General features: G+C 36.5%; 3 protein-coding genes and 1 long non-coding RNA gene across 9 annotated transcripts; 2 read left to right on the forward strand and 2 right to left on the reverse strand.

The window, feature by feature from the left end:
- Positions 1-4301: 4301 nt before the first annotated feature.
- LOC140788196 (uncharacterized) lies at positions 4302-7605 on the reverse strand. Its single transcript, XR_012108981.1, has 2 exons — positions 6601-7605; positions 4302-4808 (listed from the first exon to the last, which is right to left on the reverse strand). It is a non-coding gene; the product is annotated as an uncharacterized lncRNA (long non-coding RNA).
- On the forward strand, positions 4558-5340 carry LOC140788195 (vascular-related unknown protein 4-like). 2 transcript variants are annotated; one of them, XM_073137360.1, is made up of 3 exons: positions 4558-4890; positions 4994-5056; positions 5168-5340. In XM_073137360.1, the coding sequence occupies exons 1-3, from the start codon at positions 4558-4560 to the stop codon at positions 5303-5305; spliced, it is 534 nt and encodes a 177-aa protein (XP_072993461.1). In that variant the 3' UTR covers positions 5306-5340. The 2 variants fall into 2 exon arrangements, with proteins under 2 accessions (XP_072993461.1, XP_072993462.1); XM_073137361.1 differs by having other exon boundaries at positions 4558-4875.
- A 588-nt stretch (positions 7606-8193) lies between the features above and the next one.
- LOC140789290 (uncharacterized) lies at positions 8194-16292 on the reverse strand. Of its 3 annotated transcripts, XM_073138943.1 has the most exons (9): positions 16205-16292; positions 12905-13071; positions 10156-10302; positions 9804-9889; positions 9625-9719; positions 9399-9509; positions 9131-9191; positions 8800-9036; positions 8194-8483 (listed from the first exon to the last, which is right to left on the reverse strand). In XM_073138943.1, exons 2-6 carry the CDS (start codon positions 13033-13035, stop codon positions 9450-9452), a joined length of 519 nt encoding a protein of 172 aa, XP_072995044.1. In that variant the 5' UTR covers positions 13036-13071; positions 16205-16292; the 3' UTR covers positions 8194-8483; positions 8800-9036; positions 9131-9191; positions 9399-9449. The 3 variants fall into 3 exon arrangements, 1 of the variants encoding a protein (XP_072995044.1); XR_012109146.1 differs by lacking the exon at positions 12905-13071 and having other exon boundaries at positions 8800-9191; positions 16205-16264; XR_012109147.1 differs by lacking the exons at positions 10156-10302; positions 12905-13071 and having other exon boundaries at positions 8800-9191; positions 16205-16280.
- Positions 16293-18356: 2064 nt separating this feature from the next.
- Positions 18357-21026, forward strand: LOC140788025 (polyubiquitin-like). 3 transcript variants are annotated; one of them, XM_073137112.1, is made up of 2 exons: positions 18357-18466; positions 18990-21026. In XM_073137112.1, the coding sequence occupies exon 2, from the start codon at positions 18990-18992 to the stop codon at positions 20817-20819; it is 1830 nt and encodes a 609-aa protein (XP_072993213.1). In that variant the 5' UTR covers positions 18357-18466; the 3' UTR covers positions 20820-21026. The 3 variants fall into 3 exon arrangements, with proteins under 3 accessions (XP_072993213.1, XP_072993215.1, XP_072993214.1); XM_073137114.1 differs by having other exon boundaries at positions 18408-18583; XM_073137113.1 differs by having other exon boundaries at positions 18413-18466; positions 18954-21026.
- Positions 21027-21800: the final 774 nt, after the last annotated feature.

Genomic DNA, 21800 nt, shown 5'->3' on the forward strand with positions numbered 1-21800 from the left:
TTCAGATTGCGATAGCTTTCTCTATGGTGTGTGTTTGCTTTGATAGGAAGTAAAGGGAGGAAGTTAGTTTATGAAAGGTAGTTATAACTTAGTTAATATTTAATCAAAAATTAGAAGTGTAGCTATAGATATTTTATTTTGAATTGCACGCCTCACTTAGGCATGATAAAAATGTATTACATAACAAGACGATGATTCTTATTTAAACCAAAATACGTTACACAAGAAAAATATTTATAAGGGCACCACAAACTCAAAATCTTGTTCGGTTTGAGGCTAAGTCCAAATTTAATTAGTTAATCTTATATTTTAATCTTAATTTTTTTAAAAAATAAATTTAGTTAAATATAAAATAAAATAAGGAGTTTCTGAACTCAAAAGCAAAAAAATATTTGAAGGATTAGTAGTTATAATAATTAATAATCAAATTACGGAAAAGCAGAGAAAACTTCTAGATTCATTTCTTCATCAAAATATTAATTTTTTAAAAGGGAGTCATTGGAATTCCCTACTCCCCTCAACCAAACAACCACTCATTATAAATAGAAAACGGGTCCCACATAAGGAAATTATTGGGTTCTCTAAGCGTGTATATATATATATATATGTCATTAGTCATGACAGTATTTTTTAGAATATATTCCTTCAAAAATCTCTTATTTGTTTGTATGCCCTCTAAAGTAGTTCATATTTACATTTATAACCCCCCTTGAAAATACATATTTCTTTTGCATATATATCCTTTAAAATCATGTTTACGTGAGTACCCTCTTGGAGATAAACAAAAATAATTTAAATATAAAAAATAAGACATATTTTTTATTATAGTTTTTACGTTTTTTTTATTAAAAATAATTTTATGTTCTTTTTATTAAATTATTCAGAGTTAACTTGAAAAAGTAATTAGAAGAATATCTGTGCATATAACAAATATTTTAATATATATTGACTTTGGGCCGTAAATTTTAGAATAGATATTTTTTTTATTATTCTCAAAATAAAGTATTAAGTCTAGAAATAATTATTCTTATGTTTACTTGTATTACAAAATAAGAGTGTAATAATTACTTTTGATATGATATAAAAAATAAAAAATATATACTTTATTTTTTAATAAAATTATCATGAATACTCTTTAATTTAAGATAAAGTAGATCGATGGAATAGATATTAAGAGTTAATTAGTAATTGAGTTAGTACGTAGTTTTAATAAATAGTGTTTGTATTCTAGAATAAAATTATTACGATATTTAGCTATTATTTTAGAATAATAAAAAAAATTATTTCTAAAGTGAACGGGCTTAGAGATACACAATAAATAAGAAATAAGACATTTCGAAGGGTATACTTGCGAAAGAAAACCTATTATTTTTTAATCAATAGCTTAATTAAGAGTAATGCTATGCTCCCAAATATTTTACAAATATTCTAGGAGCAAGATATGTGGCATCATCTTGTCCATGATAGTTTCTCTCTCCATTTTATAGTTATCACCGTTAATGGACGAGATGATGCAACGTGTAAAACTTTTTGTGGACATAGCATTAGCCGGTGATTAATATTATGGGAGAGCATAATATTTATCTATAGAGAGACAGCTACTTGACAAGAATATATTCAAACATGTTTCCGGGAGAGAAGGCTGAAGTATTTACTGTGAATTATAAAATGATCTACTCGGCTGAGTTCTTAATTTAAATACGTTATTTTCCATGTCAATGGAGGTCACCCAGGAAATCAATTAGGATGTGGTTTTCATAAAAACTGGATTAGTTCTAGAGTTATCCTCTTGAATACCAAAATTATCCATTTCTCCTCCTAAAGAAATAGCCTCAGAAGAGGTGCAGATGAGGACAAGATAACATTATTCGAGGTTGGTCCCACTTAGGGGATAGATAAGTCCGATCGAGTTCAATCCCATTCGAGATATAATTTCTTGAAAACCTTCTGTTTTCTATGTGGATACACCACAGATTTAAGCATAATATAGCAACTATTACTTGAAATCTAGATCATGAATAAGAAAAACAACTTCTTAAGTATACATTTTGGAACTCATTTTTAAGATGAAGACAAGCTGGAAGTCAATGTTCATGTTAACAATGGACCTTTCAACTTACAGCCAACTGATGGTGATGTGGTGATACTTATCTTTCTTGCGAGGCTGCTGCTGATTCCAATTTAGACCATTCTGCTATGAATACTGACCTGAAAGTGAGACCTCATGGCATTTAATTGGTCAATCTCTCGAGCTCCCAAGGTTTCATGGAAGCTTTACAGGAAAAACATGGATTGCCTCCTATTTCAAATTGCCCACTGGCTCTGGCTCTGGGTCAGGATGCATCTTTATACTCCGAAAACAACAAGAACAACTGCATTGAGTTTCATAAACACAAGGTCTTATTAGTCATGTGAGCTACTAATTTAACCAAGTATACATCACCTATTTGTCATTTGCTAACTAATTTGAGCACGATAGTATTGCTATCATAACGAGATCCAAAAGACTAAACCTTACATTATCTATTGATGAAGTGATGATATCTGAATCCAACTCTTAGAAACTATGAGCTGAGCCATGTCATTCAGCTATAAATATCCATCCTAGAGCAAAGGCCGTCTGATCTGCAGACTTTTGGCGTAAATAGGATTATCAACAATGGCAGTTTGAATTCAGATGAATTCTGTATTCAAGTTCAATTCTCGTTCAATTCTAGTTTCGTTCGTGTGATGCCGTAATGTAAATTTTATTTTTTCTACGAAAATTCCTACTTTAAATGTGTGCAGTTATTATGGAGAGCCATAGAGAGAGAAGATATTATAAATTGGAATGTGCCAATAACTCCGTTCCTACCTTGTTGGGTCTCACACTCACTCCCCTGATCCACTTTAAGACATACTTCATCTCAAAAAGGAGTAATAGCTAGATTTATTGAAGTATATATGTTGTTGTTGGTGAGAGTCTCTCATGGTATGATTAAATGATCTCACTAGTGCACATAGTTATGATAGTAAATGCTGCAATATTCAAAGGGACCAAGGAAGAAGACATCAATACAAATGATATTTAACAGCATTGGACCCTTTCTCCATGAATCTTAAGAGTCCGAACACAAAGGAATTATTTGAACTCCTATTTAAGAGTCAACCATGCTATAAATAACAACAGACCTTGATCATATGCTCTAAATCCATCATTTTCAAAATAATAAGATTTCCTACGCAACAGCATGGGAAAGATGTTCTGATACATGAAGACAAAAATTAAAATAAAAAAAAAATTTAAGGAGGAAAAGGTGGAAAGATGTTCTGATAAATGGGCTAATCGTGAATTATGGAATCTAATGTAAGGGGAGTATTCATGGAGTGCTAATTACAAGTATAACACGAATAAAAACAAAGGCTTCACAAAATGGTTGACACAGTAGCATATGTGCAAGGTGGTTTGAAGTATGTGAACAATGAAGACTGGCTAAAGAGTCAGCTACTTCTAGTGTGGAACCATTAGCACCTTGGTCCTTCGATAGACACTTCATAATTAAATGTAAATTTAAGTTTCACTGTGCCCATAATTTAAAATGTTTAATTTCCCTTGGCCCAAATGACTATTAATTCTGGATCTTTGGTGGGCTTTCCATTTGTCAAAGTTACAAGTTAATCCCTTCTATTATCCCTGTAATTCCCTCATACAACTGAATCACTCAACAATCCTTTTCTAGTTTCTATACAATAAAATGGTTTTTTTTTTGCCCGTATATCCCTCCAAAATTTCTTATTGCGTGCATATCCTTTTATATTTTTCATATGTATATGTATACCCTTTATCCATAGTTTTTGCATGGAAGCACTTCAAGTCTTGTTTTAACTATTGGAAGTTTAAATTTTAGTAATTTAACTAGCGCAAAGACATATATATTCTTAATTAAAAAGAACATATGCAAATAAGAAGAAAAGTAATTCTCTTCTTATTTTACAATTAACTTCATGGAATTCCAATGGTCAGTCCTGTTAGAAGGATATTTTTATGGTATGTATGCAAAAATCAAGTGTTTTTGAGTGATATATATTTATATATTAATTTTAGAAAACTGTACAAATAAATAAGTTATTTTAGAAGGTATACATGTAAAAAAAACACCAATATAATCAATCCTCTGCTTGTCAAGCTTAATACCGTTTGGTTTTAGCTTATATTTCCCTTGAATGCATCTATACTCTTTTCCCTAATAATAGGGGTTTGCATCTATAATGAGCTGAGATAAGTTATCAGAACAGGCAAGAAAAAAGGAATGCATGTAATATAGTTGTCCAATCACAGTAACTTAGCCCATTTAACTGGCTGGAATTGTTGATATGCATTTTGATACCACCCATTGCAACCTCTCGAAAAAGTATGATTGAGTATAAAACTTTAGATGCTTACCTACCCCACACTTATTCTGTATACTCTAATCTTTCAACATATGCTTCCATTCACATTCCACATCTTTGAAGTAGTATATAAAACTCCATAACTCTCCTTTCTAAAGGTAAAGCCCACCATCTCTCCCACCTCTAATGGAAGACTCAAACCCCTCCTCCATGAAGAACCCCATTTGCTCCAAGGAACTCAGTGCTGCAGCAGAGGAGAGTGGCTGGACCTTGTACCTTGAGGACTTCTTGTCATTTAAGAATGAGGAAGCTGCTCCAAGTAACACCTCTTCCACTATTGGTGGTGGTGGCTCTTCCATGGTATCCGACGCCGCTTCTTACGTCGCATGGAATCCACCGGCCCGCGTCGGGACATCAGATGGTTCCAAGAAGTTGAGCTTCAGGAAAAAGAAGGAAAGGAAGGCCTCAGTTGATGACTCTTTGGAAGATACTGCTAGTTCTCCTGTTAGTAGCCCTAAGGTTTCTGTTTCCTAACAATTATTTCACTTGCGTTGAAATGAATTTATTTCTGTATTTAGACTGTTTTTTTTTTGTTGTTCTAAGCTGCTTGCTATATAAGTAGGTCAAAGACTATTGTCATATGGATATGAACACAGACAAGAAAGTGGATACAGAGATTTTCCAGGTAAGTTATATGCACATACTATTATTTTGCCTTAATTATTGACTCTTTCTCTTCTTTTGTTGTATGGTTTCGCATAACAACGTGATATGTTGTGCTATTGTTTTCTTCTAGGAGAAGGGAAATGGCTGCAACAACTATAAAGAAACTGAAACCAGTGAGATTGGTGAAGCGAGTGTTGCTGAGAGGGGATATGGATGTAATGAACTGAGGAAAAGGGGACTTTGCTTGCTCCTTTGTCTACTTTACTAGACTATCTTGGATGAACTTCTAATTCTTTGCACGAAGTCTCTCTCTCTCTCTCTCTCTCTCTCTCTCTCAGAATGTAGATGAACATTGTATGCATACATACATGCATATACAATACAAAAATATAGTATAGTTATGTTTTCCTTTTTGTAAATTAATAGGTCTATGTTAGTGGCTAGTCTACCTTTGTTAGGTTAGATATCACTATAATTGTTAGGTGATAAGTCTATTCTATCGTATAGGATGAGTTACTCATAATTATATATCCATTATTACAGGAATGCAAAAACGAAGAAAATAAGCATTAGGCAATGCAGTCAGACCAACAGATTTGATATAATAAGGATAGGAAACTACCTTCTTTAATTCTAGTCTTCACAAAATTAAGCAAGACATGAGGATCAAATCTAAGTCAAGCCAAAAAAAAAAAAAAAAATTTGAAGCTGTTTTCACCTCAACACTATAGAAAGGAAGGATCTAAATTTCCAGTGGAATGGCCTGAATGCCCGTCCACAGTGTCATCTTCAGCAATATTTCCTATCCTTCTTGTGACTCTCTCTGAAGATTGACTATTTTTCCAATTCAAAATCGGATTAGACCTCTCTTAACAATATGCTTCATCAAGTTTGGTGAAAAATGTTGTCTAATACAGTACGAAGGACCGAGTTCATCGAACCAAAGATCACCGAGTATATATCAGGAATTAATTGGCGTTAATTGGAGCTAATCTGAAAAGCGAACTAACCTCTTCATCTGAAGTGAACACCTATTTCTGATATCTTCCTTAATCTCAACTTAAAACAAAAGTGAAAAGCTGGAGTAGATTGAATGCTAACAGTACGCCTGTTAATTCATATTAGATCTCAATCTTTTGAGAACTCCATTCCTCTTGCAGTGTCTCAGCCTAATGTTGATTGTTAGGAATCCTTCTAAAACATCCATCTAACAACGAATCTAATCATGCCTAATTGACTACGACTGAACATATAAACTATATATTCACGAGACACAAGATTGATCCCTCACATTTCCACAAGATTAGTAGGAGGATTAACCATTTCTGTCCTGGCATATGCACCCAAGATTGGTTGATATCTAAGTATTATAATACCACAATACATGTTTCGATAAGGAAATAACGCAATATGAAAACTGCCTGCCTTTAACTAACCGAACCAATGTCAAATTTTTATATCCTATGAGAAACAGAGAATAATGCACTATAGTTTGTCACCCACTTGCAGGAGTTGCAACACAATTAAAATAAAAAGGAAAAGTAGGAGGAAGAAGAGACTCACCCCATGTGCAAGGGCAAAGCAGCAGTTGAGAACGAATGACTTTGAGGTCTTGGAATTTATAAAGACATTCCGTTGGAGGAGGACTAAATTTTCCAAGTTGACTCTTCTTAGTAGCAGAAAGTCACCTTCCCCACCCAACTTCACAATCATGCATGGTCTGATGCAGACTGCATCTGAATTTGAATTGGGTATCATAAATGCACCATGGTATCTTCCAACACCAATGCCTAACAAATATTGAAAACTTCATACAAAGACATGAGCAATATTTACAGAAGTCTAGAGTTAGAAATCTAACTGATTGAAGTATATAAGAATGCCATAAGCCTTTTCCTGACTTTGCTTATTCAGGTATATAGAAACAAAACATGATGAACTCCCTTAATTTCTTGAAGAAAGAAAGAATACACATCATGCTGTTGGAACAAACTATGAGTGCTATGAGTAGTGAGTCAATTTCTTCTTTTCTTTACTGCCTTACAATTTTTATAATCTCATTAGCCATGCTTCCTTTCAATGATGAGCTAATGATGGTCGTCTTCAATCAATTCAGACCGTGGAACGTCCTTTGCTGGCATAGCATGGGCAAAGGACTAGTGAAGGGACCAGTATGTGTGCATGTGTACTGTCAATATATAGTTGGACTTCTTCAACATTTACACCTTGCATGTTTGTGGCATCACCCTTTTAATTTAATCACTAGGAACTGATTGTACGATTCTTAAGTTTGATGACGGGAGACCAACTGAGGTTATGCTGTAACATAGGATTAAGATAATTAAATCACAAACTATATGTCATAGTTCTCCACAACACAACAACTTAAACAAATGGCATTTGGAGTTAATCAACTAGTATCTCTGTTCAATGTATGGATCATCACAGTGTTTGCTGAAGCATATGACTACCTAAGAGGAGAATTATATAAAACAGAACTGGAAAATAAACAACAAATTCAACTATAGAATGGAGACACCAAGAGTCGAGTACTCTTAAAGAACTATATAAAGCAGAACAAGGGAATAATCAGCATTCTCAATTACCCACAATAAAATAGATAAGCTTATTCTTTCTTAGTGTTGAATACTCTAAAAAGATTATTTTTCTTCAAGATGCAAGCTTATCTATTTCAATCTCCGATGACACAGTGATAGATGCAGTAAGGAGATACAACAAGTACAAACTATTATAGCTTAGTAGCAAATCATAGAGTATCTTTAACATCATTTTAGGAGAATATCGACAGAAATAAACAGATCCTGATGGGTATACATGAGGTAGAAATAGAACACTCGACAAAGGTGTGTAGGCAGAAAATTGATGACAATGCATATGAGAAAACAAGAATTAAATCTTATCCATGCGGATATAAACATGAAAAGATGCAAGTTTTCTTCAAGTAAAACACAACTGCGATCTTTATTGATTCTTACTTATAAAATTTAATGTCCTAGTCCTCCGATAAGAGATATTTCGAGAAGGTTGATATAGTTGAAATGAGATCTGAAGGGGATAATTAGAACTAAAGGGACACAAAACATAAAATATTATTATAACAGAATGGTTTGAATTTGCAATGGCCACCAAGAAATATTGATAGGAGAATAGTCTTCTCAACTAAAGCAATTATAAGAATCTTAATACAAAGTCTTATACAAATGCATTTAACTTCACAACAGAGAATGTTACAAAGTCCAGCAAGAGACAAGAGCATTAAGTATGTAAGCATGGCAAATTATGCAATCGAACCACCAGTACTTGAAGTATAGTTTTCATTGATTTAGTAAAACTTGAAATTTATAGAGGGCAGAGCCTCTGCTGTCTTATTCCCTAAGCCTGCTAAATGACTTTGTCACCAAACTGTTGCTTTTGACCCCGGCGACCTGATAAACAAAATAATTAGCAAGAAGGAAGAAGGACAAACCCAGAAAGAAAGCAGGATATGCATAGTATGGTTTAGTCTGACAGAAATAATAAGTCTCAGGGTTACTTTTCTTCATCTATCAGATTTCTTGCTTATTGTTCACACTAATGGGTTCATCAAAATACTTCTGAGAAAATAGATTCATTATTCCTAAGGAAAGTAATAATAGTATATAGTCTGCAAAGTACAATAGCACTCATAATTTGATTAAAGTAAACTTCATGAATTACATAATATGATCACTGCAAAGAACCAGGAAGTTAACCAAAACATACCTTGATATCAACCTAATTCAGTTGCTGAGCTGAACCCCAAACCAATAGGCTCATAAATTTGCAGGAAAACTGTTGTCATTTCTTGTAGGACCTCCACTACTAGATCCTCAATTTTGTGTTTGCGTCACAGATTTGAGATTTGGGTGGTAAACGATATTGGGGCCACCCTGAGAGGGTTGAATTGATGATTGAGAACGTCTTGCATTAGTCTCATCCCCAGTATTTAGATCTCGAATTCTGGCAAATAGAGGGTATATTAAGTTGTTAACCCGACTGCACTACCATACAATTCATATGGTGAAATGTTAAATCTAGCAGGTACAGCAAATACCGTCCTTATTGACAATTACTTCATTTCATCTGTTCAACAAAAGGTGCACCGTGCAAAACTCCTGAAAATGTTTTATGACTATAAGAGTTTATTGTTGGATTTTTCTGCTCATGAAATTGCTTTGTAACTCAAAATATTATGAGAATATAGAGCTGGTACTGTACAACCTACTGATAGAGAAGATCCTGTTACTCAAAATATTATGAGAATGTGGCAAGATAACATTGTTCAATAAAGAAAAATTTACAATATCTGAACAAATATGTACCTGAATATTTATGGGAGAAATTACAGGTCCAAATGATTCGTTTTGCAGACATTACCAGAATATAGAGCTCACCCATTTCCAAATGGACCTAATAACGGATAAGGGAACAGGCTGCAAAGAAGTGTAGCAAATTTAATAAAATAGTAGTACTTTTTGTGTATGTTTGAAACTATCCTGAATAAGCACAGGGTTTAGCATAGATACAGATATGAAACCGCTGGCTCACCATTAATCGCACTTCCAACTGGAGAGGAAAAGAATCATTAAGACTGCTCGCAATTTTGTAATTCAAAAAGGGGAGAAAGAATGTCATCATGAAATCTACAGGTGAAAGTTCCATGCACAACATCATCCTAATGTATCCAAGCTTAAGTAATAAGAAATCTACATACTGCACTAGAATACCCTGTCTCATCATTCTAGCTTGATGATTGATCCAAATCAAGGAATCAGTTGCACATTTTATGATCCTCCAACTTCCTTGCCATGTGCTGTAACAAAACAAAAAAAAAAGAAAAAAAAAGAAAGAAAGCTGTCAATTATCTCAACAGTCACTTAGAAAATCCGTAGGCTAAAGCAAAGATAATTAACAACTACCTATACTTACAGAACGATTGATGAATTATAATTTTAATTATAAACTTATTATCAATCTTTTAGGATAGATTCAACTAATTATGGCATGCTGCTAGAAGCAAAAGTTATAACAACAATAATGACTACAACGTGTTCAGAGCCGACTATTCTGGTTACTAACATGATGCAAGTGAAGGCTCCAATTTCAAACCAAACCAGAAACTCTTCCAATAAATTTGAAGCACCTCCAGCAACAGTCCAACAGTATTCTGAAATAGCTGTTAGCTGCACAGAGCGATCCGCATCTCCAGCATAGACACAACAGGGACTGTTTAAAATTTGCATATGACTGTCAACACTCTGATGGATTAATCATTTGAAATAATTGCTTATTAATCAGAAACTCTCTCCAATATATTCACACAGATTATCGTAAAAAGAAGAAGAGATATTCACAAAATGTATTATAGTTGGATTTAGTCAAAGAAAGACAAAAGCTCAATGATCATACTGAGAATGTATCAAGAGCCAATGTGATATTCTATGATCAAACTTTGCCGTAACTACCTTCTCAAACTATATGTTAAAATTTAAATATTAACCAACAAATGGAATAAACTATGTCATGCAAACAATAAAGATCTATCAAATGATAGAAATATGATTCTCAGTGAGTCAGTTTACCGTAATAGTACTATTTCGACAAACAATTTGCACTAACTGTGCCCAAGATCAGTTTCCTTTGTTTCATTAAATTAATAGGTTCCGGGAAATTGTATCAAAAGAGGAGACTTGTATGAATCAATTTATGCTTGTATTACCATTTCTCGAGATAATGAAGATGATTCTAAGATGAAGTGACAATGAACAATATGCTCCTTTTTCTTATCCAATGCCATTTATAGAAATGTCATATTCTCTCAATATTATAGTAGTTGTGGCTAGATGAACTTGAAACATGTTGGAAAGAAATATTGAAATCAAATTTGGTTTCAACTTGAGAGGGGTGTATGTTGGAAAGAAATATTGAAATCAGATTTGATTCTAACTTGAGGGGGAGTATTGGAAAGAAATATCAAAATCAAAATTTATTACTATTATTATTGATTTGGTTAATCTGTTTGTTATTTACTTTCCTTGTATATAGCAGCTCTATTCTAATCTGTTGGATAGACAAGCTTAATTATATGAGAGATTGTTGTAATCTCCTCCTATTTATGTACTTGATTCATCTCAATGAAATACACAATTTCCTCATTCTAATCTTTTTACATGGTATCAGAGCTAGAACCCTAGCAACCAAGTTCTATTGCAGTCATATTCTAATCCATTGAAACCTTTATTACCCTCAATGGCTGAGGATAATCATTCTTCTTCCCAAGGTGTTGTTCTACCAAAGCCATCAAAGGTAGGGAAAGAAAAATCCCCTACTGACCTCTCCAATCCTTACTTCATCCATCCTTCCGATCATTCCGGATTGGTTCTCATTTCCAAGCCCCTCAATTGAGATAACAACTCCAGTTGGAAAAGATTCATGATTCGAGCCTTGAATACAATCCGGGCTCAGGCTAACACCACATTCACAGAAGCCCAATTAAAATAGATTATGGAACTTCTCAATAATCAGGCAGAAAGTACCCCTAATCCTAAGGCAAATGCAGTCACAAAACCGGGTTTGTCTCAATTAGCTCATCGAAATTGGATTATCGATAGTGGTGCAACAAATCATATCACCTCACCATCAAAAATACTGCATAAAGACAAATGTTGCTTGTTGTCACCCGTATTATTACCTATTAGAGAGAAGGCCAAAACTATTGCTAAAGGATCCATGCCTTTGAATTCCGGCTATAAATAAATTGCATGATTTGTTATCTGTTCCTACATTCAAAGTTGATTTGTTGTCAGTAGGGCGATTGACAAAAGGCTTAAATTGTTCAGTGATATTTTTTCCTTATTGATGCATTTTGCAGGATCTGGATACGAGGAAGATGATTGGTTTGGGTGAAATGCGTGACGAACTCTATTATCTGGTGGCATTAGGAGCAGAAAAATCTACCACCTACCGACCTTTGGCACAACCGCTTAGGGCATGTATCATCTTCCCGTTTGAATTTTATTGCCCAAAATTTCTTCTTTAAAATGGACGTCTCTGCTTGTGAAATTTTTTTTTTGTTAATAAATCAAAAGTTTGTAACTTTTTTGATCTATCGGGTATCCAATGAAAATGGAAGGTGTAGCTCGGTAGTCAAATTTATGAGAGGTATGGATGTTTGTGGCATAAGCCAAGCAACCAAAAACTCGTAGATGGGAAAAAGTATGAGGTTTTGAGTAAAGAAGCTCAAATGATGTCTTGTCGGCTAAAATTGGGGAAGGTAGCCGATTAATGATGTGAACAACAGTAAGAGCACATTCTTTCCAAAATTGGGAAGGAAAATTAGCTTGAAATTTTAATGCTCTTGCTACTTGAAGAATGTGATGGTGTTTGCGTTCCACAATCCCATTTTGTTGAGGTGTGTATACGCAAGAATGTTGAAAAATAACACCGTTATCTTGAAAAAAAGAACGAAGAGAGATAAATTCGCCACCATTATTACTTCGAACAGTTTTGATGCGAGTTTCAAATTGAGTAGAAACATAACTGAAAAAACATTTTAAAAGCAATTGTATTTCATCTTTATGTCGCATAAAAAATATTCAAGAAAAACATGAAAAATCGTCGACAATGGTGAGAAAATAATGAGAACCAGAAAGGGAAGGATGTCGATAGCGACCCCAAATATCACAATGAATAACATCAAATGGTTTAATAGAGAAAGTATTATTGACATTAAAAGGTAAATGACTTTGTTTGGCAAGATTTATTGGAATTAGCAGAAAAATTTAAGAAATTTTGGGCAATAAAATTCAAACAAGAAGATGATATATGCCTTAAGTGGTTGTGCCAAAGATCGGTAGGTGAGATGGTGAGATTGCATGTTGGTTGGTTTGAGGACGTGGCTTGTTTAGTAGTAGACTTTCCTGCTCCTAATGCCACTAGATAACAGAGTCTGTCACGCATTTCACCCAAACCAATAATCTTTCTTGTATCCAGATCCTACAAAATGCACCAATAAGAAAAAAATGTCACTAAACAATTTAAGCCTTTTGTCAATCGCCCTACTGACAACAAATCAATTTTGAATATAGGAACAGATAGCACACCATGCAATTTATAGACAGAATTCAAAGGCATGGATCCTTTAGCAATAGTTTTGGCCTTCTCTCCACTAGGTAATAATACGGGTGACAACGAGCAACCTTTTTCTTTCTGCAGTATTTTTGATGATGAGGTGATATGTTTTGTTGCACCACTATCGATAATCCAATTTCGACGAGCTAATTGAGACAAACCTAGTTTTGTGACCACATTTGCCTTAGGATTAGGGGTACCTTCTGCCTAATTATTGAGAAGTTCCATAGTCTGTTTTAATTGGGCCTTTGTGAATATGGTGTTAGGTCCACCTTCTTCACAGCTCGCTTAGTTGACTGCAGAGTAATTGGGCCGAGCAGAGTCTGAGCTCGGATTGGACTTGGCCTTTGGATGGCTAGGGGGGTAGCCATGTAATTTGTAACACTTTTGGACCCAATGTCTAGAGCATCACAATAAGTGCAGTGGGGACCGGGTCCATTACGTCTGTGATTAGAATCAGGACGATCGCTCCTCTCGTTCTTCCTTGGTGATGGCGGATAAAGCTTGCGGACGGCCATGGCAGCAACTGAGGTCGGTTCGGTGGAGGCGGAAGCAACTCCTAGATGGCGTTGTTTCTCCTCTTGAGCAACGAAGGAGTATGCTTCGCGAACCGAGGGGGAAGGTTTCATCAAGGGAATCTGGTCGCGGATTGCACTGTAAGATTTATTCAAACCCATTAGAAATTGCATTACCTTTTGTTACTCCGATTGTGGTGTTTCACAATGCATCCTTAGGGTTTTCAATCGAATGTAATAGATGGAGATAGAGGTGGTTTCTTGCTTGTGGAGGGCGATGTCCCGTTGGATCTCAAATATGCGGGCTAGATTGCCCCGAGAGAATCGGGTATCGAGGTCCTCCCAAACTTCTCTGGCAGTGGAATACAAATTCACATTGTCAGCAATTTCTGGATCACAGGTGTTGACTATCCAATAATGGATAATGTCATTACATCTTGACCAAATGGCATGATCTTCAAGATCATTTGTTTCTGAAGGAGCTAAGATAAATCCATTGATGAATCTGAGCTTATTTCTTATATTCAAGGCTCGAATCATGGATCTTTTCCAACTGGAGTAGTTATCTCCATTGAGGGGCTTGGAAACGAGAACCAATCCGGAATGATCGAAAGGATGGATGAAGTAAGGATTGGAGAGGTCAGCAGGGAATTTTTCTTTCCCTACCTTTGATGGCTTTGGTAGAACACCTTAGGAAGAAGAATGATTATCTTCAGCCATTGAGGGTAATAAAGGTTTCAATGGATTAGAATATGACTGTAATAGAACTTGGTTGCTAGGGTTCTAGCTCTGATATCATGTAAAAAGATTAAAATGAGAAAATTGTGTATTTCATTGAGATAAATCAAGTACATAAATAGGAGGAGATTACAACAATCTCTCCTACAATTAAGCTTGTCTATCCAACAGATTAGGATAGAGCTGCTATATACAAGGAAAGTAAATAACAAACAAATTAACCAAATCAATAATAATAGTAATAAAATTTGATTTTGATATTTCTTTCTTGATTTTGATATTTCTTTCCAATACTCCCCCTCAAGTTGGAACCAAATCTGATTTCAATATTTCTTTCCAACATACACGCCTCTCAAGTTGGAACTAAATCTGATTTCAATATTTCTTTCCAACACTCCCCTTCAAGTTGGAGAGTGAATATCTTGCACGCTCAACTTGCGTACCATAGGTATAAATATTTTCTATCCCAAAGGTTTAGTTAACAAATCTACCAATTGATTTGTTGAGCCAATATGCTTAGTAATTATTGAACCATCTTGAATCTTGTCTCAAATATAGTGACAGTCCATTTCTATGTGCCTTGTGCGTTCATGAAAGACTGTGTTTGCTGCTATATGCAAAGCGGCTTTGTTGTCACAATATAAGGAAGCAGGTCCATGGTGAATAAGACCTAAGTCTCCTAATAGGCATCGAAGCCATGTTAACTCGCAGCAAGCTCCTGTCATTGCGTGGTATTCCGTTTCGGCTGAAGACAATGATACAGTTTTCTGCCGTTTTGATTTCCATGAAATTAGTGAGGACCCAAGAAACACATAATACCCTGTAGTGGATCCTCAAGTTGAGCGTGCAAGATATCCACTCTCCAACTTGAGGGGGAGTGTTGAAAAGAAATATTGAAATCAGATTTAGTTCCAACTTGAGAGGGGTGTATGTTGGAAAGAAATATTGAAATCAGATTTGGTTCCAACTTGAGGGGGAGTAGAAAAATCAAAATCAAATTTTATTACTATTATTATTGATTTGGTTAATCTGTTTGTTATTTACTTTCCTTGTATATAGTAGCTCTATCCTAATCTGTTGGATAAACAAGCTTAATTGTAGGAGAGATTGTTGTAATCTCCTCCTATTTATGTACTTGATTTATCTCAATGAAATACACAATTTTCTCATTCTAATCTTTTTACAACACAAATTTGTATCAATATATATTTCTCTTCATTCCAAAGTTGCAGCATCTAATTGTCATCTCAGTACATAGAACCTCTAAGCAATCAAAATTTTGAAGGACAAATTGTTCCTGACAGAATATAAAATTTTTCAGTTCCAAAGGAATCAACAACTATTTGTCATCTCAGCAGTGAATCTTTTAGAGATCAAAATATTATATTATCTGGATTCTGTCAGAGGTGTTGATAGAGAAGCTAAGAGGGCATTGACTGCACAATGTTATATGTGGTCAACATAATAACTTTTCTTTCTAGAAAATAAGTGATCACACTAGAAATTGGACGAAAAGAAGGTAGGACTGGAGTGAGAGTGCTACATATGGCTGTATACCGTTCCTTAGTAAGGGGAGTTCTAGAAAATAAGTGATCACGCTAGAAATTGAATGAAAAGAAGGTAGGACTGGGGTGAGAAAGTGCTACATATGGCTGCATACAGTTCCTTAGTAAGGGGGTTTATTTGTTGCATAAAATCTCTAATAAGAGGCAAATAAAAAAAATAAGTTCAGATAAAAAAAGAACCTGAAAAATGTAGATCAAACTGGATGTTTTGAGGTTCCTTCAGTTCCCAAAGGGGATAAGGGGTTTGGATAAGTAGAGATAATGTGCTGAAGACTGAAGTTTTATATGCCCTCCTCACCAACTCCTTTTCATTATGTTTTAACACGTTTAAGGGCACTTTCAGAATTTAATGGAAAAGTCATCATCTTCCAAAATTATACAGAATAATCATTTCAACAAATGATCTTAACTGACAACCAAAGAAGGATAGCGACCAAAGGAGATGGATACAACTAACAAAAAAATTAAAAAAAAAACCCATTTATCAGCTAGAGGTGTTTTGTAACCATACAACTATACAAAGCTCCAAATAATGTTGAAAGAAAATATTTGGAGATATGTCCATATGAAGGATGTGGAGAAGTTCCAGAGATAGCCCCTAGCAGAAGAAGTAGCAATTGGAATTTCTTGTAATCGACAACTGACAGCTAGCCTATGAATATTTCAGAAGTGCACGCTCATACACAAATCAATTAACATCATTATAGAAATAGAAAAATGTTTCCTAATGCTTCAGAAGATATGAGGCTAATGGTAAGTTGGTATTCCTGTGTTTACTTTCTATACCAATTAGAGCAACAAGCTTTCATAACAATGGCAATTCAAAATTCATTAATAGGCAATATGTCACATCAAAAATAATAGAGCTCTTCTTCTTAACGGATGTAATTATTTATTAATCAGTTTGATAAAAATCTAAATCTAACGGTTAAAATTCTCAATAGTATAATAGGAATGTAAAAGATTTAAAGATATTATCAGATCAATAGGTAATTTTTATTTTTTAAATATATTACCTTGTATATTATTTTTTGATGATCATATGATCTTAATAATTTATCAAGTAAAAGATATATATATATCATTAATTGAGAGTAATATATATATATATATATATATATATATATATATATATTAGAATAAGGGTATTGAAGTTTTTTATAATTAACTCGATGAAAGTTTAATTAAAATTTATTTTGTTCAATTATCTTTTTATTATTTATGTATATCTCTCGTTAGTTTAAGATTAATTTAAATTAAATTTAACAATAGATAGAGGTAGAGAATCATATTTAAATTAAAGTCTATCCCCAAAGAATCAAATTTAAATTGTAGATACTTTCTATAATTAATACATAATTATATTTATCACAATTATATTTAAGAAAGAAAAATCTTAATGAAAGAAAAGAATCTGAAAATTAGGCACACCTAATCAAATCATCTTGACTAATATATTCCTTTTTTTTACATAGTGTGGTTTAAAAAAATTAGCTATTATAACTGTTAAATTAAGATTATAGAATTTAAAGAGATATAAAAGTATTTACCAAAATAATAATATATAGCCAACAATTACAAAACCAACTGAGACCACAGGATTTTCAAATGAGGCTGCGCCCAACTGCAAACAAGCAGCCTATCTAGGCTGACCTTTTCCTCTGTTTCTAGACTCTGAATTATTATTTCTTTAATCATCTTAAGCTCTATGTAACAATTGTAGATAAATGGGGCAAAGCAGGAGTATGTTATTGAGAAGTTGAGCTCATTACGTAATCGAAGGCGACACTAATGAGTAAAGTAACGTCTGTTAAGCATTCCAAGAAACACTTTGAATTCATGGAGCACTGGCAATAGAAGATAAATCAAATGACCTAAAAAAGACTACCTAGTTGTCCATCTAATCGAACAAGAAAAGCCAACAGAGTATTGACAGAAATAGTTTGGGCTATATTATTACATCCACAATTAAAAGAAGACATTTCATCGAACAATTGGAGGGCATCAAACAAACGAGAATAAAAAGGATTACCAGTTATTGGATTAGGTACTCCCACGTCATCATCCTTGACGCGTTCCACTTTGGCCTCGGAGAAATTAACGCCACAAATCGACAAGGTCTCCGAAGCAATTCCCGAGGCTGTTATCATTAACGGCGTCATATGACGGTCACCTAATCCGGCCGTTTCTCAATCGCCCATTCCATCTTGGTAAGTTCGCACCGCTCACCCACTTGCTTTGCGTGACTTCTACGCCTCTTTTTTGTCAATATTCCACGTGGCTTCTAATTAATGGTCGAGCCTAGTAGGCGGTAACAGCACCGTGTTGTCATCCTAAGGTGAATCGCAGCTATAAATAAATCCGTCGGGTGCTCTTACGTCTCATCGATTTCATCTTTTCTTTAGACAGCAAAAGCCTCTCTCTCAGATCCCCATTTTAAAGGTATTAATCTGTTCTTTCCTCTCCTCTTCGGTAGCGTTTGAAGACTTGTGTTTTTTTTTTGTTCAATTATAGATGGGATTTAGAGATATTTGACGAGTTTGAGACGTTTTTACTTCGGTGGGTTACATCGTTCAAGTTTTAAAATTTTTTTTGGTCGATTTATTTGTGGCGGTGCTTGCTGTGAGATTCAAGGCTTCGATGCTTTTCTTAGGTTGATAATATTCGGTGTTGGACGCGTTCTTATTGTCCTGTGTTTTTTATGTGATGGTCCATGCTCGATTTCTTCGATCTTTTAGGTCCAGCGTGGGTGGATCTAAGGCTTTGTTGAGTTGTTATCTTAATATGAGCCGACGATCTACTTGTTTTTAAGTACTTATTTTAATTGTGATAGCTGATGTTCGATTTCTTCTTTGATCTTTCTTTTTCTCATAATTTCTCCTGATTTAGTTGCAATTTTGTTGTCTCTTGCTTTTTCCTCCGGATTCAGGGATTAAAATCTGGGTTTATTTTTGGCTTCTCACAGATGCAGATCTTTGTAAAGACCCTCACCGGAAAGACCATCACCCTCGAGGTCGAGAGCTCCGACACCATCGACAACGTCAAGGCAAAGATCCAGGACAAGGAGGGAATCCCTCCAGACCAGCAAAGGTTGATCTTTGCTGGCAAGCAGCTCGAGGATGGCCGCACCCTTGCGGACTACAACATCCAGAAGGAGTCCACCCTTCACTTGGTGCTCCGCCTCCGTGGTGGGATGCAAATCTTTGTGAAGACCCTCACCGGCAAGACGATCACCCTTGAGGTCGAGAGCTCTGACACTATTGACAACGTCAAGGCTAAGATCCAGGACAAGGAGGGAATCCCCCCGGACCAGCAAAGGCTCATCTTTGCCGGCAAGCAACTCGAGGACGGCCGCACCCTCGCCGACTACAACATCCAGAAGGAATCCACCCTCCACCTCGTCCTCCGTCTCCGAGGTGGGATGCAAATCTTCGTCAAGACCCTTACGGGCAAGACGATCACCCTTGAGGTGGAGAGCTCCGACACCATTGACAACGTCAAGGCTAAGATCCAGGACAAGGAGGGAATCCCCCCGGACCAGCAAAGGCTCATCTTTGCCGGCAAGCAACTCGAGGACGGCCGCACCCTCGCCGACTACAACATCCAGAAGGAATCCACCCTCCACCTCGTCCTCCGTCTCCGAGGTGGGATGCAAATCTTCGTCAAGACCCTTACGGGCAAGACTATCACCCTTGAGGTGGAGAGCTCCGACACCATTGACAACGTCAAGGCTAAGATCCAGGACAAGGAGGGTATCCCCCCAGACCAGCAAAGGCTCATCTTTGCCGGCAAGCAACTCGAGGACGGCCGCACCCTCGCCGACTACAACATCCAGAAGGAATCCACCCTCCACCTCGTCCTCCGTCTCCGAGGTGGGATGCAAATCTTCGTCAAGACCCTTACGGGCAAGACGATCACCCTTGAGGTGGAGAGCTCCGACACCATTGACAACGTCAAGGCTAAGATCCAGGACAAGGAGGGAATCCCCCCGGACCAGCAAAGGCTCATCTTTGCCGGCAAGCAACTCGAGGACGGCCGCACCCTCGCCGACTACAACATCCAGAAGGAATCCACCCTCCACCTCGTCCTCCGTCTCCGAGGTGGTATGCAAATCTTCGTCAAGACCCTCACGGGCAAGACCATCACCCTCGAGGTTGAGAGCTCTGACACTATCGACAACGTCAAGGCCAAGATCCAAGACAAGGAGGGCATCCCCCCGGACCAGCAAAGGCTTATCTTTGCCGGTAAGCAGCTCGAGGACGGCCGCACCCTGGCCGACTATAACATTCAGAAGGAGTCCACCCTCCACTTGGTCCTGCGTCTCCGTGGTGGTATGCAGATCTTTGTGAAGACTCTCACTGGCAAGACCATCACCCTCGAGGTGGAGAGCTCGGATACCATCGATAATGTCAAGGCAAAGATCCAAGACAAGGAGGGCATCCCCCCGGACCAGCAGCGTCTCATCTTCGCGGGTAAACAGCTTGAGGATGGACGCACCCTTGCAGATTATAACATCCAGAAGGAGTCCACCCTTCACCTTGTGCTCAGGCTCAGGGGAGGCATGCAGATCTTTGTCAAGACCCTCACTGGCAAAACCATTACCTTGGAGGTGGAAAGCTCTGATACTATTGACAATGTTAAGGCTAAGATCCAGGATAAGGAGGGTATTCCCCCGGACCAGCAGCGTCTCATCTTCGCTGGTAAACAGCTTGAGGATGGACGCACCCTGGCTGATTACAACATTCAGAAGGAATCCACTCTCCACCTGGTGCTCCGCCTCCGTGGTGGCCAGTAATTGATGCTTGTCCGTTGTCGTCGTTGCAGTCTCAGTGTTATTAGTCCGTAGCTAAGCCATACATATCCTATAATGTACGAGGATGGCTTAGCATATGTTTCGAGTCCTTCCTTTCTTTTATGTTGCAGTTTGCTTTATCTGATGAACCTCTATGTGGTATGAACGAGAGTTGGCTGAATTTTATAATAAATAATTGCTGGTATCAAATATTACTGTTGTGTTGTATATTTTGGTTTCCCAACTTATCCCATATGCTTGCTTTGGCCCGGTGTAGTTGGTTGGGCTCTTCTTTTATTGTCACTCTTGTTGATACTTTGGTTGCGTGTTATTTAATAATCTTGCCTTGAACGCTCGGCTCGGGCTATGTATATTAGAACAATAATTATATTTGATTCAGTGGACCTAATCGCAATGAGTGGAAAGCATATTTTTGGCTTTCATGTTTGGCATCCACGAAACAAGTAAGTTAAAGAAGGTGATAATATATTTACCCAAAAAAGAAGAAGAAGAAGAAGAAGAAAGTGATTGATAATAACATACTACTCTTCAAAGAAAAGGTCATGGCACGACTCTGCCTTGTGGTCCGATAACACATCATAGCTGCTCTTGCCTACGAATATACCTTGAAGCTTTCTAGCTCATCTCCATCGCTGGGAAGCTCTGTTGTAGGGCATGCTCAAACATTACACGAATGCGTCCTTTATAGACCCAGCTGTTTGCTTCTACACAGGCGCCCCTCTTCTTATTCCGCTCGTCGTATCGTTGATGACTAAGGCTCTTGCCCTCGAAAGAAATCCTACTATCTATCCGGCGTTTTGCTGAGCTCGCTCTCTCGACGGAGGCTAATTACGTCGCAGATTGATTTACTAATTTAATTTGCTCTATAAAGTTCAGTTGGTATGCATTTTGGCCTCCAATATTAGAGGGTCTTTTTATACTCATGACAGATTATAATTAATGCACACTCTTGTTTCTCTTAAA

This window comes from Typha latifolia, chromosome 5 (genome assembly GCF_019914945.1).
Source record: "Typha latifolia isolate L0001 chromosome 5, TyphaL0001v2, whole genome shotgun sequence".
NCBI lineage: Eukaryota > Viridiplantae > Streptophyta > Magnoliopsida > Poales > Typhaceae > Typha > Typha latifolia.